At 51.8% G+C, this 24,492-nt stretch overlaps 3 protein-coding genes across 9 annotated transcripts in view; 1 reads left to right on the forward strand and 2 right to left on the reverse strand.

Moving 5' to 3' along the window:
* Nucleotides 1-523: 523 nt before the first annotated feature.
* On the reverse strand, nucleotides 524-21,161 carry CA2H19orf38 (chromosome A2 C19orf38 homolog). 6 transcript variants are annotated; one of them, XR_008297274.1, is made up of 11 exons: nucleotides 20,413-21,161; nucleotides 16,109-16,236; nucleotides 12,975-13,075; nucleotides 11,547-11,849; nucleotides 9,207-9,299; nucleotides 8,253-8,280; nucleotides 7,248-7,291; nucleotides 6,059-6,096; nucleotides 5,738-5,874; nucleotides 4,905-5,071; nucleotides 988-1,126 (listed from the first exon to the last, which is right to left on the reverse strand). XR_008297274.1 is itself a non-coding variant. In XM_053219909.1 (8 exons), exons 1-8 carry the CDS (start codon nucleotides 13,003-13,005, stop codon nucleotides 1,120-1,122), a joined length of 681 nt encoding a protein of 226 aa, XP_053075884.1. In that variant the 5' UTR covers nucleotides 13,006-15,254; the 3' UTR covers nucleotides 983-1,119. The 6 variants fall into 6 exon arrangements, 3 of the variants coding, with proteins under 3 accessions (XP_053075883.1, XP_053075884.1, XP_053075885.1); XR_008297275.1 differs by lacking the exon at nucleotides 16,109-16,236; XR_008297273.1 differs by lacking the exons at nucleotides 16,109-16,236; nucleotides 20,413-21,161 and having other exon boundaries at nucleotides 12,975-15,254.
* Nucleotides 21,041-24,040, forward strand: TMED1 (transmembrane p24 trafficking protein 1). The gene is made up of 4 exons (XM_027050086.2): nucleotides 21,041-21,304; nucleotides 21,977-22,074; nucleotides 22,217-22,400; nucleotides 22,992-24,040. The coding sequence occupies exons 1-4, from the start codon at nucleotides 21,122-21,124 to the stop codon at nucleotides 23,208-23,210; spliced, it is 684 nt and encodes a 227-aa protein (XP_026905887.1). The 5' UTR covers nucleotides 21,041-21,121; the 3' UTR covers nucleotides 23,211-24,040.
* The window catches only part of DNM2 (dynamin 2), an 89,776-nt gene continuing 89,069 nt past the window's right edge, over nucleotides 23,786-24,492 (reverse strand). For both annotated transcript variants that reach the window (XM_053219901.1, XM_053219906.1), the window contains one exon: nucleotides 23,786-24,174. In XM_053219901.1, coding sequence (XP_053075876.1) covers nucleotides 24,135-24,174 — 40 coding nt within the window. In that variant the 3' untranslated portion in view covers nucleotides 23,786-24,134. The remainder of the gene's footprint in view (nucleotides 24,175-24,492) is intronic.

A 24,492-nucleotide genomic window follows, 5' to 3' on the forward strand; every position in this document is an offset into this window, starting at 1 on the left:
CCCATCGTCGCCCACTTCCCCTAGCACCCTCTTCCTCCATCCTTGGCCATCTCTTCCCCCACAAAAATTTCTTGAATCCCTCCTTCTGGGTCCCTCCCTTAAGCCCCTCCCTTCCCCCCAGCGCTGACTAGCCAACGAATCCAGCAAAGCAGGATCAAGTGCCCCTTTTCACAGGGACACACACAACACAAACGCACACACACATACATCTATCTTCCAAGACCCCCTTGCTCCAGGGCTCCATTCTCTTCCGGAGGGTCCCAAAAGGCTTGTGGTGGCTTCCCACCTTCTACAGCTCCCACAGTTCTCTGGACCTCCTCATCAATGCCCCCATCATTCCACTCCCTGTACTCACCAATGCAAGGACTTTAGCAAAGACCCCGCATGACACTGGCCCCTTCCTGTCCCCCCAGGGGCCTCACCATATACCTTGACAGCCTGAGGCATTTGGGTACTGCTCCCCTCCCGCTAGGCATCCCGGAGATACTGGGCTTGAAGGATTACACTCCACAGAGACTTTGGGAACAGCTCAACACGTGTTATAATTAATAACTTAGGCATGCCAGTAGGACAGACATACAGAACATACCCCCAGGTACCCTATGCTCCAAAAACCCAGTTGGGCTGGTCGAGTCAGACGCCACAGGAGGAGGAGGAAACTGGAAGGGTGTGCAGAGAATTCAGACCTCTTATGGCCCAGCTGAGAGCCACAGGGATCCTAACATCTCCTTCCTGGGTAGAATCCAAAGAGTGCTCCCACTTTCTGTCCAGCTTCCAGGACAATGTGGGCGACCCCTCTGCCACTCCTGCTCCTCTGTCGAGGAAGGTCCCCAGGCCAAGGATTCTCTTGGTCTCCTCTATTCAATTCCCTGAGAAGGCAGCAGCCAGAAACCCCAAAGTAGCTAGAGCAACCTCAGGCCCTCAAGACAGGGGGCTGAATGGAGAGTGCACAGACACAAGGGGCCCCCGATCCTCAGCCTCACTGGCAGGCCCGGAAAGTGCTGAATTCGGGGGGCTCGGGCGAGGAAGATGTGGAAGTGGGCCTTTTCCGGGGCCCGGAGTTGCCAGGTGTCTCGACGGAGCCCGAGCAAGCATCCAGCGTGGCTGGATCTTCTGGATTCATTTTCTTTGTCCATGGAGGAAAAACAGAGAAGAGTGTGATTTGGGGTTTCTGGATCTCGGGTCTCCCTACATTCTGAGACTGAGACTCCCCCAGTTCCTCAGGTCCCATTTCACAACCCCCCACCCTCGCACACACCCACAGCTTTCGGACCCAGATCCTGCCTTCTGTCCTCCTGACTTCCTGTAGGCTGGGTAGGGAATCAGACAGCCTGGGTTCAAACCCCAGCTCCGCCCTGGCCTAGAAGTCTGACGTCAGTGGAGTAACCTGACCTCTCTGTGCCTCACTTTTTCCTTCTACGCAATGGGAAGAATGCTCATACACCCCTCCTAGAGTTGCTACAAAACATAAAGGGATTAAAGAGACAGAGTGCCTGACACGTGGCAAGTACCAACTGTTAAGTGAACAAAACTGTTACCATCATCTCCTCCCCTCCTGCCTGGGCTCCCACAAAACCTTCCTCAGAAGTCTATCCTTTCCTCCACCTTGGAGGCTCCTGCCCCAAATGCCAGCCAAGAAGAGATTAACTGGGGCTGACTCTTGGCTTCGGCTCAGGTCATGATCTCACGGTTCATGGGTTTGAGCCCCGCATTGGGCTCTGTGCTGGCAGTGCAGAACCTGTTTGGGATTCTCTCCCTCTCTCACTGCCTCTCCCCTACTCATGCTGTCTCTGTCTCTCTCTAAATAAATAAATAAACATACAAATTTTTAAAAAAAAAAAAGAATAGATGAACTTACTAAAACCAAAGCTTGGTAGGTGAGAGCTGGCTGGGGTTCCATCCCAGTCGTGCACCTGCCTAGCTGGATGACCCCATTAAGGCCCATAATTAGCTTCAATGTTCTTGTTTATTAAAAAAAAAAAAAAAAAAAAAAAAAACGTCAGGGGCGCCTGGGTGGCTGTCAGTTGAGCGTCTGACTTCGGCTCAAGTCATGATCTTGTGGTTTGTGGGTTTGAGCCCCACGTCTGTCTGCACTGACAGCTCAGAGCCTGGAGCCTGCTTCTGATTCTGTATCTCCCTCTCTCTCTATGTCCCTCCCGGCTTGTACTCACTCTCTCGCTCTCTCTCTCTCTCTCTCTCTCTCTGTCAATAAATAAATAAATAAACATTTTTTTTAAATGTCAACTCCTGGGACACCTGGGTGGCTTAGTCAGTTAAGCGTTCGAATTTGGCTCAGATCATAATCGCATGGTTTGTGAGTTCCAGCCCTGCATTGGGCTCTCTGCTGTCAGTGCAGAGCCTGCTTTGGATCCTCTGTCTCCCCCCTCTCTGCCCCTCCCCCACCTTCTCTCTCTCTCTCTCTCAAAAATCAACATTTGGGGAAAAAATGTGAACTCCACTTCATAGGGTATTATAAAGTGAACATTAACCCTTCAGTATGGTAACCCAATACAAGCTAGCTGGAGAACTCTTAGCTGCTTTATTTTTATTGCAGCCAACAGCACAGCTTCTCGTGCTTCGGAAAGAAACTAGAATTGAAATCAGGGACTCAAACATGTGCACACCCATGTTCATAGCAGCACAATTCACAGTAGCCAAAAGGTGGAAACAACCCAAGTGTCCCTCAACAGATGAACAAAGAAACAAAATGTGCTATATACATGCAATGGAATATTATTCGGCCTTTAACAAGAATACAATTCTGACACATGTTACAACATGAATGAAACTTGAAGGCATTGTGCTCAATGAAATAAGCCAGACACAACAGGATGAACACTATATGGCATCATTTCTACATAAATTGTCCGGAATACAGAAACCCACAGAGACAGAAAGCAGAATGGTGGCTGCTGGGGGCTGGGATTTGTTAAGAATGACAAATTAGTGTACAGTGGGGGGGGGGGGGGCGTTTCACTTTTGCAAGACAAAGTCCTGGACATGGACAGTGAGGAGGGCTGCACACGATGAATGTACTTAATGCCACCGAACTGGACACTTAAAAAATGGTTAACACGGTATGGGGTGCCTGAGTTGCTCAGTCTGTCAAGCTTCCAATCTCAGTTCAGGTCATGATCTCACAGTTCACGGGTTCAAGCCCTGCATCGGGCTCTCTGCTGTCAGCTCAGAGTCTGCTCCGGATCTTCTGTCTCCCTCTCCCTCTGCCCCTCCCCCTTTCTCTCCCTCTCTCTCAAAATAAATAAACATTTAAAAATGGTTAAAATCGGGGCACCTGGGTGGCTCAGGCAGTTAGGTGTTCGACTTCGGCTCAGGGCGTGATCTCACGGTTCATGGGTTCGAGTCCCGCATCGGGCTCTGTGCTGATGGCTCAGAGCCTGGAGCCTGCTTCGAATTCTGTCTCTCTCTCTCTCTCTCTCTCTCTCTCTCTCTCTCTCTGCCCCTCCCCTGCTCATACTCTCTCTCTCTGTCCCAAAATAAATAAACTTAAAAAAAAAGAAAAGAAAGAGAAAGGGTGAGAATGTAGATGGCCTATTTTCACCTTTCCTTACATGTACACGAAGAAGCTACTAATGGTGGTTACCTGTATGTGTGGAGGAGACCAGTGGGTGGGCAGGGGTTAGTGACAGAAGGATGCTTTACTATATATATAATTTTGACATATGGATGTATTTCATGATTTAAAAATATGTATTTTTAAAGTAGGCTCCATGCCCAATGTGGGGCTTGAACTCACGACCGTGAGATTAAGAATCACATGCTGTGCTGACTGAGCCAGGCAGGTGCACACCCCAATTTTTTTCTAATGTGTTTTTTTTTTTACATTTATTTATTTTTGAGAGACAGAGAGAGACAGAGCACGAGTGGGGGAGGGGCAGAGAGAGAGGGAGACACAGAATCTGAAACAGGCTCCAGGCTCCGAGCTGTCAACACAGAGCCCGACAAGGGGCTCGAACTCACAAGCTGTGAGATCATGACCTGAGCCGAAGGTGGAACCCTAACCGACTGAGCCAAGCCCCCCATTTTTTAAGATTATTTGTTTTGCAAGACAGAGAATCCCAAACAGGCTCCACACCACCATACTGGAGCCCAACTCGGGACTCAAACTCACGAACCGTGAGATCATGACCTGAGCTGCAATCGAATCAGACACTTAACTGACTGAGCCACCCAGTCACCGCCCCCCCCCCCATATTTTAATTAAAAAAAAAAAAAAAAACCCTATAGAGTCACAAGAACTAAAATACTTTTTCTTTTCTTTTTATTTTAAGTAGGCTGCACACCCCATGTGGGGCTTGAATTCACAGCCCTGAAATCAAGAGTCACATGCACTACTGAGCCAGCCAGTCTAAGATACTATTTATTTATTTTTGAAACATTTTTATGTTTTTAGTGTTTAGTTAGTTTTGAGAGGGGGGAGGGGCAGGACGAGGGAGAGGGAGGATCTGAAGCCGGTCCTGGAAGGACAGCAGAGAGCCTCAAGCGCGGCTGGAACTCGTGAGCAGTTGACATCATCAAATCAGACGCTTGGCCCACTCCACTGAGCCAGCCAGGCGCCCCAGGACTAAGATACTTTTTAAACTTTTCTCCTTGTCTTCATCTGTTTCCACTTGTTTCGTTGTAAATGTCTTTTTTTATTTAATTTGTTTATTATTTTTGAGAAAGAGAGACAGAGCACAAGCAGGGGAGGGGCACAGAGAGAGGGAGGCACAGAATCTGAAGCGGGCTCCAGGGCTCTGAGCTGTTCAGCACAGAGCCCGACGCGGGGCTTGAACCCGTGACCCGTGAGATCATGACCTGAGCTGCAAGTCGGACGCTTAACTGGCTGAGCCACCCAGGTGCCCTGTAAATGTCTTTTTTTTATAAAAGGAAAAAGGAAAAATCACCAGGATGGTGCCTTGAGCCGCGTGGCTTCTCCCAGAAAGTTTTAGAACTTCCCTGGCTGCCGGCTGTTTCTTAACAGCACAGGAGCTGCTCCGGGAGCTGAGACCGGGGCTGAACTGGCCCTTCCCTTTCCTTGTCACATTCGAACACCAGCGACTGCCGCCTGTGACTGGGGGGGCCAGTTGAAATGTCCACGCTCCTCTCTCCGGAACTCCAGAGTCCCGTCTCCACCTGCCCTTGGGCATCGCCCGGTGGGCCAGCCTGTCTCTTGTCCCTCCAAACCTACTGCGCCTCAGGGCTCCCCCGCGCCTCCCTCCTCCTGCTCCCTCCGCCCACCATCCCATCCAAAGTCAGCGCCGTGTTTCCTGCCCCCTGAATTCCTGTCCCCTGAATCTGTGCGCTTCTACCACCTCTGCTGCCAGCACGCGGGACCAAGCCACCTACCACTTAGCTTGTCTGGACCAGCACAGTCGCCTCTCTCTGGTCCCCGCCCCCACCTGCATCCCCGCACCCCTCCGCGTTCCGGCGCGTCCACACCCCCCAAGTCTGTCCTCCCTGCAGCCGCCAGAAGGCGCCTGTGAGCACCTGTCTCGGTCACCTCCCTCTGCTCCGAACCCTCCATGGCTCCCACCTCACTTCGGGGCAAAAAGTCAAAGTTCTCCGCGGGGCGCCCCTCGACTCCTCACTTGGCTCCACTCCAGTTATCCTGGACCGTGCCAACAACGTGTCCGGAGCCTGAAGCAATCTTCCATAGCTACCCCCTGCTTGTCGCCGGTCTCTGAGGCTTCCTGGGGCTCCTATCTAAGTGAGAAGTGAGCTCCCCTCTCACTCTTACTCCGCGTGGCATCGTCTATCTCCGTCCATAGAAATTAGGAAGCGCTGAAGAATTGGAAGCCTTGTGCCGTTCTTGTCCCAGTGCTCCAGCCCGGGGGGAATCCTGCCCTTTGTCCCACAAGGCCTGGACGTGGCTGCCTGCAATCCCCTGGGATTTATCAGAGCCAACTCTTGGCTCACAAACAAAACCCTGCTCAGTGATTCTAGGCTTTTCCCAGGACCCCTGAAGCTCCGAGACATCTAGTCGACCCAGCCCGGTGGAGGCCTTCCTAAGGTTAGGACGGTCAGCAGAAAACCAGAACCAAGAAATGAAATGACTTACCGTAGAGATGGCAAACAGGGAATTGTCAAAGGTCATATCTAAAATAGAAAGAGAAAGGAAAACCAGGGGCCAGTTTAAAATCCCTGCTCACCGCCCTCCGGGGGCCCTCCCCCTAAGAACACAGGCCTCAAGTCCACCGAGATGAAGGGCTTGGGATCCGCCTCCCAGCATGTTTTGGTCCCTTCCAGCCCATTCCGCAGCGTGAACCATTCCCAGCCGCAAACTGAAAGGTGTCCTTTTTCCGCTTGGAGCCCTCCCCCAGGGGCCCCTCGCTGCCCTCTGATAAATGGGTTTCTCCTCTCGACTCCCACTTTACAGAGCACCTCTCAGCTCCTCCCCCGCCCCGGGGGCTCCTCCAATCGCCTGCCCTTCACCCAGCTACTCTGAACCTGCCGGTCTCTGCTTACAACTCATTTCCCCACGCCCGGGACCACCCTCCTCACCCCAGACAGAGTCCCACATGCCATCGACTGTTTTCCCACTGGAGTATGGGCTTGTGGGCAAAGATCGCCTGTCTTGGTCATTGAGGGACGCCTCCCCCAAACGTTAGCACCTAGTAAGGGCTCAATAAATGTGCTGGAGAGTGAAAGAAGTAGCGGATGGAATTTCTCCGTGAGGGAGCCCTTCCTGAGCCTCGCAGAGCACAAACTGGCTGCCTCTCGCCCCCTGGTGGAAGCCTTCGGAATGACACGTTCTGGGTCACAAGGGGGGCTCCATTTAAGGGCAGTGCCAGGCATGGTCAAAGCGCCCAGCACGCCCCGGTGGACAGACGCCGTCCGTCCCCCGTGGAACTGAGCGTCCAGCGGTGGAGGCGAGTATTACATACACAGCAGGCAGTGATTACCTGTGTTTTTCCTGAGGGGTAAGAAGAATCATAGGGTGCTGGAGGCAATGTAAGTAGACAGCCCAGACCCTGTCTAGGAGTCAGGGAAGGCTTCCCGGAGAAGGTGGCCTTTAAGACCGGAGGGAGGAAGTATGTTGTAGGCAGAGGTCAGGACGACCACAGAATGAGGACGAGGCAAAGAGAGAAGGTGAGAGTTGGAACCTGGGGCGGGGGGGGGGGGGGGGGTGGGGGGAGAGGGGGGGTGCGGGCAGGGGAGGGTGTGTTCAGGAGCAAGTAATGAGGTCTGATAGAGTTTTGAAGGGGTGACCCTGACCCAGCAGGAGATCGGAGTAAGAAGGTACAGACCTGTGGTGGCGAAGTTGATCTGGGCCCAGCAGGATTCTCGCTCTCTGCAAAGGGATTTGGGAGGGCGTGAGGCTTGTTCCCGGAAGCCCCTGGCTCCACACTTGGCCTTCACTCCACACCTTCCTTTGCATCCTCCCTAAGTCCCCTCAGATGCAAATTCTCTTGTAGGAGCCCCACCGCCAGGTGAAGTCGGGATTCGATCCCTGGGGCTGCCGCTAGCTCTATGCCACTAGGCAGCCGGGGCGGGGGGGCACCCCTCTCTCAGAGAGGAGAAACTGAGGCTGGGGCCAGTTGGGACATCACAAAAGCCCAGGAACCAGGGCCACTGCCTACAGGCTGCAAGTTGGGCACAGCAGAGCCCCAGGGGGGGTGCTACTCCCCTCCCCCAGCACTGGTTAAGGGATGTGAGGAAGTCTCGGCCACTTGCTCCCTGTGTGACCCAGTACTGAGCCTCAGTCTCCTTGTCTATAAAATGGGGCTATTTAGGGGCACCTGGCTGGCTCAGTCCGTTGAGCAACCACCTTAGCTCGGGTCATGATCTCGTGGTTCATGAGTTCGGGCCCTATGTCGGGCTGTGCACTGACAGTGCAGAGCCTGCTTGGGATTCTCTCTCTCCCTCTCCTTCTGCCCCTCCCCAGCTCACATGTGCGCGTGTGCGCCCTCTCTCAAAATTAATAAATAAACTTAAAAAAAAAAAAGCCAGCTTCCTCTGCAGCTGGGAGCTATTGCGGGCTCTAGCTGCAGTGTCCTAGCGGAGGGCCCTGCATACCCCGCGTACTTTGTAAATGGCGCCCGTTCCCATTAAGCGGCCCTCCCATCAGAGGGCGCTGTGTGGAATGGGGCTCCTACCCAGCCAGGGAAGTCCCCTTCTGTCCCCAGAACCCAGCCATGCCTCAGAGTCCTTAACACCCAACAGGAATTTCTGCACTATACCGCCCCCCCAACCCTTTGGTATGCATTTCCCCCAAACCACCCTCTGAAGGTCTCCAGAGATGATGGCCTCACCTTTTCTTCTGCATTTTTTTTATTTTCACTGGGGACAAAAAAAACACACAAGCATTTATTAGATTTTGGTCATGGTTGCATCCTGCTTGCAAACACACACACACACACACACACACACACACACACACACACACACACAAGAATCCCAAGGCCCCCTCATACGTTTGTGACCCAAACTTGCCTTCTCCTCTGTCAACGTGCCCCTCAACAGGAGAGTTACAGCAACCCCCCGCCCCTGACATAAGTAATGTGTGCGGGTAAAAACTTCAAACAAGCGTGTAAAATTGTTGTTGTTGTTGTTGTTGTGTTAAATGTCAATCTCAGGGCTTGACAGGAGCTAAGGGAGGAGGAAAGGAGAGTTAGTGTTTAAAGGGAACGACAGAGTTTCAGTTTGGGCAGATGACGAAGTTCTGGAGTTTGACCTTGGTGATGGTCTCATAACAGAGTGAGTGTCCTTGATGTTGCTGCAAGTGCACACTTATAAAGGGTTAAGATGTTAAACTTTATGTTATATGTATTTTATAATTGAAATATATCTATCGGGACCCCTGGGTGGCTCGGTCCGTTAAGAGACCAGCTCTTGATTTCAGCTCAGGTCATGATCTCACCATTTGTGAGACTGGGCCTCGCATCGGGCTCTGCGCTGACAGCATGGAGCCTGCTGGGGATTCTCTCTCTCCCCCTTTCTCTGCCCCTCCTTGCCACCCACTCCCACTCTTTCTCTCTCTCAAAATAAATAAGTAAACTTTAATGTGTGTGTGCGTGTGTGTGTGTCAATTTCCCCTGCCCCCCCACCAACATTGCATTGCATTCTGGAGGATTCTTCATGGCTAAGTTTTGGAGTGAGACCTCCCCGGCCGTGTGCCTCCATACTTCTAAGAAATGGGAACATTTACATGTTCAGGGGTTGCACGCTGGCAGCTGGTGGGCCATGCTTTCTCTGCCTGCTCTTACCTCTCCTGACCACCACGGCAATGATCACCAGCCCAGCAAGGAGAAGGAGAGCTCCAGCCAGACTCAAGGAGAGTGCCAGTATCCAAGTGGGCACTAGAGGAACACGAGAAAAAGAGAGAGGGGGCAGGTTACGGGGTTGCGAGGGTGAAGGTGGGACACCTGTCATTTCTCCAGATTACATGTGGGGATCCAGCCCTCCCCCCACCATCCTGCCCAACCATTTGACGCTGATGTAGCTGGACTGGGGATCTAGCAAACCTCTGTGCTGGTGAATTAGCATATTCCCCCACCCCCAGCCATGGTGATTAGTTTGGGGATGGGCATGTGGCCAAAGCTGAGCTAATGAGAGCTAATTCTGAGACTTTGGCTAGGCTACTGGGAAGAGAGGGTTACTCTTTTGGCCAGAATTACAAAGCTGGTAGGATATACATCTGGATCCTCTAGGCACATTTTGAACACCATGAAGGAGAGGTCCTGCCTGAGAGTAAGATATAGGAGAAAGCTGAACAGAGAGGTGGCACTTGATTCCTGATTTCTTTATGAGCACCTGGATCCAGCCATGCCTGAAGCCAAAACTGCATACCAACTCAGCTCGCCAAACCAGCACATTCTCTTTTGTTTTTGAAACCGGTTTGAGCCAAGTTTCCAGTGACTTGCAGCCTGAGGGTCCTGCTGGCTTCAGCCGGGTACCAGGGGGTCAGATGACATCCACCCCCAGCCCTATGGTGGACCCTGAGGTCCATGCAGAAATCAGCCACAAAAGCATGAAGCCCCAGCTTCAGAGTTCACTTCTCTGAAAGGGAGTTGGCTGCCCCTCCCTGGAGAGAGGAGATCTCTCAGGGGAGACAGGAGGAGATGACCTGATCCCCATGGAGATCAGGAGCTAAGCCAGGAAGGGGAAGGAGAGACACATGCTTGGTATTCTCACACTGTTAGTCCTTGTTCATTCATTCATTTGGGGCAGGAGGGATGTTGTCACCTCCCCACTCTGAGACCACAGGCTCAAGGTGAGAGAAGGGGGCCTTTGATAGTGGAGCTCAAAGGCCCAGACTGTTCTGTCACCTCAATGACTAGGCCTTCTGGAGGCAACAAAGTTCTCTTTAAGTGGGGGCCTCTGCTAGCAACAAAGTTCTCTTTGCAGCTGGAATGTTCTGATTGATGGTGATGCACAGGCTTTACCTGGAGGCTCCTCCCTCCCTCCTGCTCCTTCCTTGATCCGGAGCCCACACCCAGCCCCCTGTCCTGAAAAGACCACAGAAAAATATCAGCCTTCCCAGGGCTTCTGTCTCACTGAGACGAAAAGCCAAAGTCCTTAATGCAGCCAAAGGTGTAGCACGATCCTCCTTGCCACCTCCCTGCTCTCTTGTCCCCCAACTTTCCTCTTCGCCCGCCATGCTTCAGCCCTACAGAGGGCCTCTGTGTTCCTCAATCACACCAGGCGTGTTCCGGCCTCAGGGCCTTTGCACAGTCTGCTCCCACTGGCTGGGACCCTTTTGCCCCAGCTACCCACATGGCTGACCCCTCATTCAGGTCCTCAGAGAGGCTTTCCTTGGCCGCTGTCTGTATTTAAAATGACACCCTTGGGGCACCTGGGTGACTCCTTTGGTTGAGTGACCATCTCTTGATTTCCACTCAGATCATGATCCCAGGGTCGTGGGTTTGAGCCCTGCATCAAGCTCTGTGCTGAACGTGGAGGCTGCTTGGGATTCTCTCATTCTCTCTCTCTCTCTCTCTCTCTCTCTCTCTCTCTCTCCCCCTTGCTGTGTCCCTCCCCTACTCATGCATACACACACACACTCTCTCTCTCAAATAAAAATAAAATAAAGTAAAATAAAATGACACCCCTTACCAGGCTGTATTTCATCCCTGCCACTTTGTCTCCTGCTGGCACACTGACTATATATTGGACTCCTTGGTTATCGTCTGTCTGCATCCCCTCGGGATGTCAGCTGTGAGAGGGTAGGGACTTTGTTTCGCCAGCGCCTGGTGCTCTGTAGGTGCTCAAAAATGTTACGTGGCCAGGAGGGGAGGGTGAAGCAGAGTGTGGAGGTGTTAACGCCTAGATATCGGAGTCAACGGAACCCCAGCTCCGCTGCCCGCTAGCTGTGTGACTTGGGTGAGCCCCCCATCTCTGATGCCTCAGTTTCCCCATCTGCAACATGGGGAGAATGGCAGGACGCATCGCGTGGGATGACTGAGGACTGACCAAGGAAAGGTGGGTGAGCGCTGGCAAGCCGGAGGCCTGGCTTGTCCCACGAGGCAGAGGGAACAGCATAAGCAAAGGCTCAGCGGTGAGAGAATGGAGCCCCAGGCAGTGAGGGGCCCGCTGGAGGGCCTTACCTGGGAAGGAGACACTCACAGTGTCACTGAGGTCGGACAGCTGCGGCTGTTCACCTAGAACCTCGTACTGGCAGTGAAACGTGCCCCCCGGAGCCTCCCTGCCTCCACCGGTCAAGTTGAAGGTGACCCTCAGCTGGTCCGCGGGGGCCTGCAGGAGCTGTACCACCTGCCTGCCGCGGTACAGCGTGAAATTGGCCCCTGGGAAGCCCCCGGGGGCTACACAGGCGATGTGGATGGGGTCCTCTTGGCTGCTGGGGTGTGGGGGCACCAGCAGGATGGATGGTGCTGGGATGGCCAAGGAGCCTGGAATGCAGAAAAAAGGGATGCAGGGTGAGTGCTGACAGCAGAGGCCCATCTGGCTCCGTGGCCTTGGGCAAGTGGCTGACCCCCTCTGGGCCTTGGTTTGTATTTACTACCCGAGGCTAGTCATCCTACTCCGCTGCTGTGTTCAGGGGCTTGGGTGCTAGCACCTGGTTGGGGGGGACGGTCACTGTTGCTGAGTCATTTTATTATGACAGCAATGGTTCTCGCATAGCAATGCAATTATACCCTCGCCGCTTCGATCAACAGCACTCACTGTATGCCAGGCCCTGTTTCAGGGGCCGGGGACAGAGCGGCGAAAGCGAACGACATAGACAGCTGGACATGCCTGCCTCGGGGCGGGGGGGGGGGGGGCTGATGTTCTCAAAGATGCAAGAAGCACTGTGCGCACCCCAGACAGGATAATGGGAAGGCTGCCTTGGTTGGAGCAGCCATGGAGGGCTTCCTTGAAGAGGTGACACGGGAAGAGCTGGGGGAGAGCATTCCAAGCAGAGGGAGGAACACAGGCACATGCTGGGACAATGGAAAGGGTGTGGGGTTCTCTGAGAAGCCAGGGTGGTTGGAGGGGATGAAACGGGGAAAGAACAGGAGGAACGGAAGGCAGAGGGTTTCTCCTGTTTCCCAGGCTGTGGTGTGGAATCGGGGTTTTCGGGGTACAGTTTCCTGTAGGAGGGACAAGTGTCTCCCCAGCGGCCCCCACGCTCCTGAGCAGAATGTCTAGCTCAAGTGAGATCTACATTGTCCAGTCTCCGGACCTTTGCCCAGCTACTCCCCCACCCCCCAGCGGATCCTCTTGGTGCCCCAGCCATGGAGGTAGCAGCCTGTAGAAACCAAGTGGGGCTGAGTCATGGGGCGTGGGCACTGCTGTCCCCGGTGGGGTGGGATTTCTGATATCCTTGATGGGGGGGGGGGGTTGATGAGGAGCCCGTTAAAAGAAAGCCATGCTCCTGAGGCGTTTCCAAAGCCCTGGGGCAGATCTGTCAGGGCTCAGCCTCCTCTGGCACCTGGAGAAGGCAGCCCTGTGCTGCTTCCTGCCCCCAGAGCAGAGTCAGGTGGGCAAGGGTGGCGGGAGCGGGGCGGGGGTGGCGCAGGGGACATCAGGCTCACCGGCTGCAAAGAGCAGGACAGTCCAGGGCATCTCTCCTCCTGAGCTTGGCCAGGAAGTCTGGCTGAGGCCAGTGCAGCCCACAGCTCACTGCCAACTCCTCCTGTGAGGCCAGAGCAGGGAAAGGAGAACCAGGGCTGATTTGAACGAATGTTTCCTCACTGGCAGGAAGTTGCATACACACAGTTGGCTACTGAAAGGGACTCTCTCCTCTCCCCGCCCCTTCCACGGATGCACATCAGATCCTGGCACTGCTCTGCACCTTGGTGGCCACTGTTCTGTAGAGATGGGAGGAGGGACAAATGGCTAAGATGGTCAGGTGTGTGTGTGTGTGTGTGTGTGTGTGTACATGTGTGTATGTGTGTGTGTTTTCTCCTCCTGAAGAGGAAGGGCAAGGACCATGGGCTATTTGGGAAACCTATGCCCAAAACACAAACCTCAGCCCAACCAGTTCCAAAGTTGAAATGTATATTTGGGGGAAGTTGGTAAAGCACAGTGGTTAGTGTTTGGTCTCTGTGACCTCAGGCAAGATGTGGTCCTTCTGTGAGGTCTCAGTTCACTGCTCTGGAGAATGGGGCTAAGAGTAGCAGGTATTAGATCCAAGGATCTCATGGTATGAAGTGCAATGCCTAGAGATGTGAGTGCTCCCAGTTTGAGGCCACAGGCTCGTCACCAGCCAGGTGAGAGGGAACCCTGGCTCCCAAATGAGGAAATGTTACAGTTTACAGAATAAATTGCCTCCTGTTTACAGCCCAGAAACTTCCAAATGTCTGTCTTACCAATAAGTTTGCTTTGGTCTCTCTAAACATTTCTGTTCAGGTCAAGCGGGTCTACCTGGAGGTTTACCCCAGGGAAGGATGTAAGCATATGTTCACTAAACAACAAAAAGGGTCATGACTGTGGACTTTTCTATTTGGATACACAAAACTCATTCCAATGTCAGGACCTTTGTACATGCTGTCTCTCCTTCCTGGGACACAATTCTATTAACTTGGTAAAATTCTGGGGCACCTGGGTGGCTCAATCGGTTAAGTGTCTGACTTTGGCTCAGATCATGATCTCGTGGTTCGTGGGTTCGGGTCCTGCTTCAGGCTCTGTGCTGACAACTCAGAGCCTGGAGCCTGCTTTGGATTCTGTATCTCCCTCTCTGCCCTTCCCCCTCTCACAGTCTCTCTCTCTCTCAAGAATAAATAAACTTAAAAAAATTAATAAATTGTCTGGGGGGAGGTGGGAAACCTGGTAAAATTCCACTTCTGTTTCAGGTCTCAGCTTAAATATCGTTTCTGAGAAATCTTTCCAGATCTCTCTGGACTTAGAAAAATTTCCTTGCTGAATTATACTACAGTGCATTGTGATGTTCTTTTATTAAACTTGGCATGTTATATTTTCAAGGAATTTGTCTATTTCATCTAAGTTGTAGAACTTATCCATATAAGACTGTTTGTATTCCCTTATTACACTTTTAATGTCTGTAGGGTCTGTAGTGATGTTCCTTCTTTCAATGGTAATGTGTTGTTTCTCTTTTTTTCTTGATTAGTCTTGCTAGGGGTTAATCAGTTTTATTAATCTTTTCAAAGTATTAGCTTTGGGCTTCGTTGTTTTTCTCTATTTTCTGTTTTTGATTTAATTGCTTTTTGTCTTTTTATTTTTCTTTCTTCTATTTACCTTGTGTTTCATTGGCTCTTCACAGGTTCTTAAGATGGAAGTTTAGAATATTGGTTTTAAAACTTTATCTTCGTGTATAAGCATTTAAAGCTATATATTTCCCTCTATGTACTGCTTTAACTGCATCCCAAACACTCTGACATATTGTGCTTAAGTAGAAATATTTTATTTCACTTGTGAATTTTTTCTATGGCCCACACATTATTTAGAAATGTGTCAACTTCCAAACATTTGAGATAGCTTACTGTTAGTGATTTTTAATTTAATTCCTTTGTGGTCAGAGGACACACTCCATATAATTTCAGTCCCTTGATATTTATTGATTCTTTGTTTAATGGCCCAGCATATCTCAATCCACATTCTATATGCACTTGAAGTGAAAGTACATTCTGCAGGGTTTTGGTATAATATTCTGTAAATATCCATTAAATTAGGTTATGGTGGTTTACAAAACATGCTTGAATTTATTGAATTCATCCAGCTCTCTTCCTTCCTCTCTTCCTTCCATGGTGCAGGGATGGGTCTGTGGTGCCTCTTGTAGTTTCACAATGCTTACCCCAGTGCTTGGCACACAGTAAACCACAACTCACTTTCTTTTTCTTTCTTTTCTTTTCTTTTTTTTTTCTTTCTTTCTTTTTCTCCTTCTTTTTCTTTCTTCTTTCTTTCTCCTCTTTTCTTTTTTTCTTTCTTTCTTTCTCCTCCTTTTTTTCTTTCTTTGTTTCTTTCTTTCAAAGTTTATTTTGGAGAGAGAGACAGACAGAGAGACAGAGAGACAGAGTGTGAGTGGGGGAGGGGCAGAGAGCAAGGGAGACACAGAATATGAAGCAGCTTCCAGGCTCTGAGCTGTCAGCACAGAGCCCTACGTGGGGCTTGAACTCATGAACTGTGAGATCATGACCTAAGCCAAAGTTGGACACTTAACTGACTGAGCCACCCAGGTACCCCTGAACCACAATTATTTCTTGATTGTCTGACCTGAAAGCCAAAAAATATTCATTTAGTCTATTTTTATTGCTCTATCCTGGGTGTGTAGGAAACAGAGTTAAGAGAGATTCCTGTCTTATCTATTCTACCAGCTGTTTAGTGTTTCATCAAGGGCTCACAACTTTGCTAAGTTCCAGGGACACCATGAGGAATAAAAAAATCTCCTGCCCTCAGGATGCTCAGAGTTTGGTTAGAGAGTCAGACAAGCAGACAATGAGAGTCCAGTTGAGGAAGTGCTATAATGGAGGCAATCACCAAGGGGACGCTCCTAACCTGGCTTCAGCAGGTTCAAGGAAGGCTTCTGGGAGGAGGTGTTATCTGACTGCAAAAGCCTGAGAAGGAGACAAGGGAAGGACACTCTAGGTGAAGGGAATAATATATGTTAAAGTCCTTGGATGAATGTTAAGGGCTCCATCCTGGGAGCATTTAACATGGTGCAGGAATCTATAACCTAGAATGCTGAATTCAGAAAAACAGACACACTTACCTGTATTAGTCACAGATAGCAGCCATGAGAGGTACAACTGAGGAGTCATGGGCAGAGTGAAGGGAAATCAGCAAGGGATGCTGACTCCCCAGGGTCAGGAAGCTGTTACCAGCTCAGGCCTGAAGTTGCTAGGGAGGAAGGTAGTTGTGGAACTTGGAGAGGGCTGGAGTCGTGGGCTTTGGTAGAAGCATGCAGACCAACAGGGTGGGAGCCAGAATATATACACCTACACCTTCCTCTCCAGCCCTCAGATCTCCTGCCAGAGCCAACCCCAACTGGATGTAAGAGGGAAAGGCAGCTAAGTTGACCCGGTGTGTAGAGATCAGCCTCCAGAGCAGGCCAGGAAAGGGTGGAGAATGGCCCTGGGGTGGGGGTGGGGGACACAAAGACTGCCCAGCACACACTCTCAGAATCTTTTGGTTATAATTTCGGGGGATCCGTGGCCTCCAGAAGCTAGTTTGGAAACTCCCCATGGTTGTAAGAGCCCCAGGCTGACTACGGGGCCAGTGCTACAAGGGAAGAGGGACCCTATACATGTGGCCTGCACAGCTGCTCCCATCACTTTTCTGACTACTCCCCTCCCCCCACTCCACTTCCTTGCTGCCCCTTGAGCCCTCGGAGTACCTTCCCACCTCAGGGCACTGTTCTTGTTCTCTCCACTTGCTTCCTCTCCCTTCGACTTCAAGTCTGAGATTCAATGCCACCTCCTCTGAGAAGCCTTCCCTGACTCCACCCAGGTGAAATGAGCCATCCATCTACCACCTAGCATTTACTCTTTAACGCCTGTAACTACCTGAAGGCGTCTGAGTGCTGAGCTTGTTTGAGCTGGCTCCTACATTGGGATGGCAGCTTCATGAGGACACGGACAGAGTCTGTTTTATTCAGTGTAGACACTCAGCAAATATTTGTTAAGTACTTGGACAGGGGAGAGTTTTTGCTCAGTCGAAGGACACAAGAGTCACCCATTCAGGCCCCAGGTATCGGCAGAAGTTGCAGAGCTGGTAGCTCCGAGGGCCCGTCCCTGTGCAGAAGCTTTGACAAACTGAGCAAACACAGTCACAATCAGCTTTATCTGAACTTTGGAAAACAGCCAAGGGTTTATGCCAACCAAGTGAACACTGAATCAAAATGAAAAGGAACCTTGAACGTGGGAGGAAAGCTCTGTGGTGTTTTCCCTACCCTGCCCTCAGCTCCTTCTCAGCATGGTGGAGGTCTTGAGGACGGCAGCCCATGTTCCCAGTATGGGGCTCCAGTACCTGGGTCTCTGAGGTTGGCAGTATTGTGTTTGTCCGTTCTAACATGTCTGAGGGCTACCTGTGGGACAGACTCAAGGCGCTTTGTCTGTTGAACTCAGAATGCATTCCTGGAAAATAGTGTAAGGCAAAGGAGAAAACCCACAGCCACCTGGGGCAAAATGTTGTCACTGGGGACGACATTAACCAACGGTTTTACTAGCAAACATGGGTTTATTCAGGAAAAGCACAGAGTTGCAACTAAGGACAAGCAAGCTGAAGCAAAAGCATGGACAGATCTGGAGAATGAAAAGAGGAACACTCTTTTATAGAGGAAAGGGGGGACTCAGGAAGGCTGTTATGAACAAGAGGTCCATTGGATTAAACTGAGAGTTGGAAGTGTAGCGATGTTTCATTGGTTGAGTGGTGACAGTGTCTCATTGGCTGGGCTGTTACCAGGGGAAGGGACAACCTTTTCTCCTCCTGAGGTAGTAAAATCCGGTAGGAAACTATCAATTTGCAACGTATATCTCTTCCTGTCAGGTCTGCAGTGAACAATGAGTGGTAGGGTGTGAGCATTAGCCCTTCTGTCCTGATTCCATCTAAAAAGTTTTTTTCTGTTTCTTTTTGAGAGAGAGAGGGCATGAGTGGCGGCAGAGCAGAGAGGGAGACAGAGGATCTAAAGTGGGTTCCGAGCTGTCAGTGCAGACAGAGCCCAATGCGGGGCTTGAACCCATGAACAGTGGGATCATCACCTGAGCCTAAGTTGGGCGCTTAACCAACTGAGCCACCCAGGCTCCCCTCCTGACTCCATTTTAAAGGAGGTTTCCTTTTATTAGATTTTCCCAATAGGCGTGCCACAAGCTAGGAGAAAAAGCTGGGGTGAGCATTTCTCTGGGTAGTTCGGACATTCAGAAGCACCCATATATCCTGGGGGATTTAGAAAGCAATGTGCATGCCCAGGGCAGAAGCGCTCAGAAAAGACTGGAGAAGTCTCTAAGCTTTCTGGCTCATCTCTAGGCTCAGCACAAACAGGAAGTGAAGGGCAAGGCAGAGTTGTAAATGCCTGAAAAAGCATTGAGGGAGTGCCCCAAAATAAATCCGGGGAAGTTTTTGTTTTTCTTTCTTCTGCTTGCTCTCTATAATACATAAATAACTCTTGTAACTCAACTACAAAAAGACAACGCAATTTTAAAACTGGCAAAGGACTTGAACAGACGTTTCCCCAAGAGATACAAATGGCCAAGAAGCACCTGAAAAGAAGCCCAACATCAAGGAAATGCAAATCAGAACCACCATGAGATTCCACTTCACACCCATTAGGATGGCTATAATGCAAATAAAATAGAAAACAGCAAGTGTTGATGAGGATGTGGAGAAATTGGAACCCTCATACGTGGTTGGTGGGCACACAAAATGGGGCAGCCACCGTGGAAAACAGTCTGGGAGTTCCTCAAAAAGTTCAACATAGAGCGGCGCCTGGGTGGCTCAGTTGATTAAATGACCGACTTCGGTCATGATCTTGTGGTTCGTGGGTTCGAGCCCTGCGTCGGGCTCTGTGCTGACAGCTTAGACCCTGGAGCCTGCTTCAGATTCTGTGTCTCCCTCTCTCTGCCCCTCCCCCACTCCTGCTCTCTCTCAAATAAATAAACATTAAAAGAAATTAAAGCATGTGTGCCTGAATCCTTGTCTCAGGCTCTGCTTAAAAAAAAAAAAAAGTTATATATGACCCAGCAATTCCATTCCTAGGTGTATACCGTAAAGAATTAAAAACAGATTCTCAAAATACTCATAGCAGCACTATTCACAATGTCCAAAAGATGGGAGCAACCCCAATGCCCATCAATGGTTGAATGGATAAATGTGGAATATCCATACAATGGACTATTATTCAGCCATTAAAATGAGTTAAATATTCATGTTAGGAGGAGGAACCTCCATTATGCTAAGTGAAAGAAGCCAGACACAAATGGTCACATATTTCATTTACATGAAGCATCCAGAATGGGCAAATTCATAGAGGCAGGTTGGTAGTTGCCAGAGCTGATGGGGTGGGGGGGGAAGCGGATGACGTACAGGCTTAACGGGTACAGGGTTTATTTTCTGGCTGATGAAAATGTTTTGAAAGTAGATAAAAGTGGCAGTTGCATAACATTGTGAATGTAATAAATGCCACTGAATTACTCACTTTAAAATCATTAATTTTAGGGGTGCCTGGGTGGCTCAGTCAGCTGAGCATCTGACTCTTGATTTTGGCTCAGGTGGGATTGAGCCCCCCATTGGGCTCTGTGCTGACAGCACAGAGCCTGCTCGGGATTCTCTCTCTCCCTCTCTTTGCCCCCCCACCCCCCCCCGCTCACATTCTCTCTCTCAAAATAAGTAAATAAACTTAAAAAAAAAAATCACCCATTCTCCACAACTACTTCAAAACGTCCAAGCGGCAAGTCTGAATGACAGACAATTGGGGAAGTGAAAAGAAATAACTAACATTGACTGTCCATGATCTTTGACGTAACCAAGTGGTGTTACTTCCCCAAGTTCTCCAAAAGCAGGAGAGGACAGCCATCAGCTGTATTTGAAGAGTAACTGTCACCAAATGCCAACCACTCCAAGGCCTGTCTTTAAAGACTCAACATTTCCGTCTAAACTTTTTTTTTTTTTTTTAATGCTAGACAGAATCATCAATCAGAGTCCGTTTCTACAGTGACTCTGCTTATCTGTCGGCTTCCCAGAGGGAGGTCGCCTCCAAACACTCTAAGCCAAACAGGGAGAAGAGGTGGGCAATAAGCCTGGAACGTAACAGATAATATTTACCGAGAGCCTATACCGTGCTAAGCGCTAAACAAGCCTTCTCTCATTTAATCTTCAACAACAGCCCAGTGAGATAGGACGAATATCACCCCCATCTTATGGATGAGGATACAGAGGCCCCGCACGGTGATGTCTTCAAGCCAAGGGTCGGGAGTGGTTGGAACTAGCCTTCGTGGCTCCCAGGCCCACACCCTCTTCTAACTCTCAAGCAATCTGGCTGTCGTTTTTCTTACCCTGAGCCACTTCAGTTACTCTATTTACCTGCTGGTCCCCCAGAGTTTGAGACCGTTGGTGTGTAGGGAGGGCTAGGCCCCTGTACTGGCTCTACGCCAGGAAAAATGAGCGCTAGCCCAAGGGTTCCATCTCAACTCTCACAGCCGCCCTATGGGGTGGTCGTTCCATCACTCCAACTGCAGACGAGGAAACTGACAAAGCGACAGGTCTAAGGAATAAAGGGAGAGACTCTACAGACGACACAGAGCCCACATCAACACTAAAAGGTCTTCCTGGCCCAGTGGAATCATTTTATACTTGAGCCCTACGGATCGCGTACAGGTCCATTCCACCCAGACAGGTTCGCTCATCGGTGGTAGCGCGCAGCTTACTCTGGGAAAACTTCAGGGAGGGGCTTTAGAAGGTCCCGGCCCGCCTCCGACTTAGTTGTCTTAACTTTTGCCTGAGAAAGATGCACCATCATAGTACTTATTTTTGTCATTTTTTTTTTTCCCCATCATCGGTTGAGACTACAGCCGGAGGCCACTCAGGAGAAAAAAAAAAAAAACCTCCAGATGATCGAGCGTTGTTAGGCACATCGGGCACTCATTCGGGCAGCTAAGCGCTCAAGGGGCCCTTCATTTTTCTCTTTGCTGGTTTCTGGAGCGGCTGCCAATGAGCTCCGCCGAGTAGCAGAAGGGGCAGGGCTAGCCCTTAAAGGAACCACGACCTCTTAGCAGACCGGAGGGTGACCCGGATGATGGCGGCCGGAGCGGCCCTAGCCTTGGCACTGTGGCTACTACTGCCGCCGGTGGGGGTGGGAGGGGCAGGGCCACCGCCGATCCAGGACGGCGAGTTCACGTTCCTGCTGCCTGCGGGGAGGAAACAGTGTTTCTACCAGTCAGCGCCTGCCAACGCAAGCCTCGAGACCGAGTACCAGGTAGAGGGTCCTAGGTTGGGGAGCCAGCAAACAAGCGGAGCCTGGGCGAGGGGGCGTGGCCAGGCAGCTGAAGCGAGGCATGCATAGAGGGAAGGGGGAGGAGCCCGTGCGTAAGAGCGCGGGGGCGGAGCTAGGGAGCGCTAGCCGGAGCTGGTGGAGACGGCGTGTAGAGCGGAGGGGGTGGGAATAATGGCAGGAGGCGGGGCTAGAGTGAGACACCCAGAAGGGGCGGGGCCATAGGTTATAACGGGGAGCCTTTCACGGGGCGGGAACCTCCCGAGTGGGCGTGGCCAAGAGTTTGCGACGGCCAGAGTCGGTGGGTGTGACCAAGACGCGCCACAAGAAAGGGCGTGGTCAGCAAGAGGATTTCGCAGGGGTTGGGTTAAGGAAAGCTGGGCCCTGTCCCCTCATTTGGTGTGTGGCCAGGTAAACGTCGATCAAGGATTTACGACGCGGGCGTGACCAGATGAAAGAGCCAAACCCAAAGCGGTCATATCAATGAAGACAGAGCCAAGGCTAAGGTCTACCTGGGACAGGTCGGGCGGCACCAGGTCGCAGGTGTAGATGTCAGGGCTTAGGTAGCCTTCTGGTGATCTATATGGGTCTGGCTTTCCCTGGCAGCTGCTCTTGGCCTACCCCTAGCCCTCCACCCTCTCTTACCTGCCCTCCCAGGTGATCGGAGGTGCTGGACTGGACGTGGATTTCACGCTGGAGAGCCCTCAGGGCGTGCTGCTGGTCAGCGAGTCCCGCAAGGCAGATGGGGTGCACACGTGAGTTCAGTCCCACTGTCTGCCTGGGTTCGGTTTCAGCCCTGCCCCTCCCCAGTGGCCTCAGGTTACCACCTTCCCTGCCTCTCAAGGTCCAGCTGGTGGGCCACTCAGGGTCACGTGTATCTGTGTGTCTTTATTCCAGAGTGGAGCCCACGGAGGCCGGGGACTACAAGCTGTGCTTTGACAACTCTTTCAGCACAATCTCAGAGAAGCTGGTGTTCTTTGAACTCATTTTTGACAGCCTGCAGGACGACGAGGAGGTTGAAGGCTGGGCAGAGGCCGTGGAGCCCGAGGAGATGCTGGATGTCAAGATGGGAGACATCAAGGTGCGCTCAGACTGAACTGGGGCCACTCATCCCACATCTCCGGCTTTTGGGCAGCCGCGCTCCCGTTCTTCCACAGAGGCTGGGGTCCGCATTCGCCTGACCCAGCCTCCCTGGTACCCCCACCTTAATTATGTTAATAGCAGCTCACAGTTAAAATAATACATTTCTAGGTGTAGGAGGGCTTAAATAGCTCATGAAATCTACGCATGAAGTAGGTAGTGTGTTCTCAATGCCCCATTCTAACTGAGGCACAGGATGGCTAAGGCCACGCAGCTAGCAACTGGCAAAGCGAGGATTTGAACCCCGGGCAGTCTGGCTTTAGCAACTGTGCTGTTGACTACTACTAAGTACATTTTTTTACACTTATTTAGGCATGTAACTCTCACAGCAATTCGGAGGGAACAGAGGCCCAGAGAGGTCAGTTAGCTTGCTCAAGGTCACATAGCCACTCGGTACAGAGAGCAGATTTAAGACTCACGGCAGCCTGGCCATAGAGTCTGTGATCTTAGCTCACCCCATTCCCCCTGGTTTTATTGGTCTCTGCTCCCTGAGAGGCGGAGGCCTGACCCTGTCCCTCTCTCTGCCCCACAGGAATCCATCGAGACCATGAAGACCCGGTTGGAGCGTAGCATCCAGATGCTGACGCTACTGCGGGCCTTTGAGGCACGTGACCGCAACCTGCAGGAAGGCAACCTGGAGCGGGTCAACTTCTGGTCGGCTGTGAACGTGGCCGTGCTGCTGCTGGTGGCCGTGCTACAGGTCTGCACGCTCAAGCGCTTGTTCCAGGACAAGCGCCCTGTGCCTACGTAGCCCCGGAAGGAAGAACGGGGAAAAGGGCAGCAGGGTACACGTGTGTGAGACGTGGGGGTCCCTTCCCCAACTGAGTTTCCTTCGGGAGGGGAGGCTATACAGTCAGGGCCGGAGGTGTGGCCCTCAAGTGTCCTCTCCCTTGGAGGGGCCAGGCAAGAAACACTTGTTGGCTTGGCTGACGGACCTGGGCCCTCCGGGAGGGGCAGCTCAGTGGCTGTACCTGCTCTCCCGGAAATGGTGCACGGACGGGGGCACCGCAGCATTTGAATGCAACCCTTGGGTATTGTGGCTCGTCTCCGCGTCCTCTGCTGTAAATGTGTGTGCCTTAGCCTGAGTCTTCCAGCACTGCACTGGTACTAGGTGTGGGATGGGGCCCGGGAAGCAAACTCTCCCTTCCCTACCCTACTGGCCTTCTGAACCAGGTTGTGGTGGGAGGGGGCTTGCTGTTTGTGGGGCCCGTGCCTTCTTTGGTCTCCCCGTCACCCCACCAGAGGCCTGTTCCTGCTGCTGCTGGGGGTGGCTCCGGGCTTGGGGCGACCCGCTGACACCAGGGGCTGGGAAGGAGACAACAATGCTCTTGCCAGGACAGTCACTTTATTGAGAGAAGGAGCCCAGCCCCTCAGCCCAGTGCAGGGGGGAGGCTCACTGTGAGGTCTGGTAACAGAACTCGAGGAGTGGAGACTGCGAGACCACCCGCCCCTGCTGCTTTCTCTGCGGGGGCCCCGGGCAGAGCTGAGGGGTGGCCCAGCCAAACCTTGCACAGGAGACTCACAGAACAAAGGGTGGTCTGGCCTGGGCACTGAAATCAATAAATTATGGTCAGAAAATCACAGAGCCTGGTGATTGGGGCTCAGGGACACCAGCCGGGACAGACCTGGCCCCAAGGGGGCAAACCAGACAGGCGGGAGGGGTCTCCCACGAAGTTCAGAAGAAAGGTCGGGCGGGAGCCGATGGAGGTGGTCGCCTGGGCACAAGAGAAAAATCAGAAAGCAAAGTTTAACTGTGACCGGGGCTGGGCCAGGAGGCCTGGGACCTGAGGGGGAGTCCTTAGGACTACAGCAGTGGGGAGGGGTCCTGACCACTGCGGTTCGGGGTGGAATCCTCTCTCCCCTCAGTGATTCTGATGCCCACCCTAGGCCTGCATCCGGGTCTCCACACCAGTGCGTTAGGGGCCGCAGCCAGGCCCGTGTTAGTATGTGTGGAAGGGGAGAGGGGAACATCTGCCCCCACTCCTGAGGTGTTAAGGAAAGAAAGGATCTTCCCTTGAGAGCATGGTTGTCTC

This window comes from Acinonyx jubatus, chromosome A2, assembly GCF_027475565.1.
Source record: "Acinonyx jubatus isolate Ajub_Pintada_27869175 chromosome A2, VMU_Ajub_asm_v1.0, whole genome shotgun sequence".
NCBI classification, from domain to species: domain Eukaryota; kingdom Metazoa; phylum Chordata; class Mammalia; order Carnivora; family Felidae; genus Acinonyx; species Acinonyx jubatus.

What these genes read in the sequence shown, in the direction of transcription:
- CA2H19orf38 (XM_053219908.1), bottom strand. Translation starts at nt 13,005, where the DNA reads ATGCCCTGGACTGTCCTGCTCTTTGCAGCCG. An exon ending in TGCCGTGGTGGTCAGGAGAG is followed by an intron (nt 8,281 to 9,206) that starts GTAAGAGCAGGC and finishes TTTTGTCCCCAG; the next exon opens with TGAAAATAAAAAAAATGCAG. An exon ending in AAAAAAATGCAGAAGAAAAG is followed by an intron (nt 7,292 to 8,252) that starts GTGAGGCCATCA and finishes ATCCCTTTGCAG; the next exon opens with AGAGCGAGAATCCTGCTGGG.
- TMED1 (XM_027050086.2), top strand. Translation starts at nt 21,122, where the DNA reads ATGATGGCGGCCGGAGCGGCCCTAGCCTTGGCACTGTGGCTACTACTG. An exon ending in AAGGCAGATGGGGTGCACAC is followed by an intron (nt 22,075 to 22,216) that starts GTGAGTTCAGTC and finishes TCTTTATTCCAG; the next exon opens with AGTGGAGCCCACGGAGGCCG. An exon ending in TCAAGATGGGAGACATCAAG is followed by an intron (nt 22,401 to 22,991) that starts GTGCGCTCAGAC and finishes TCTGCCCCACAG; the next exon opens with GAATCCATCGAGACCATGAA.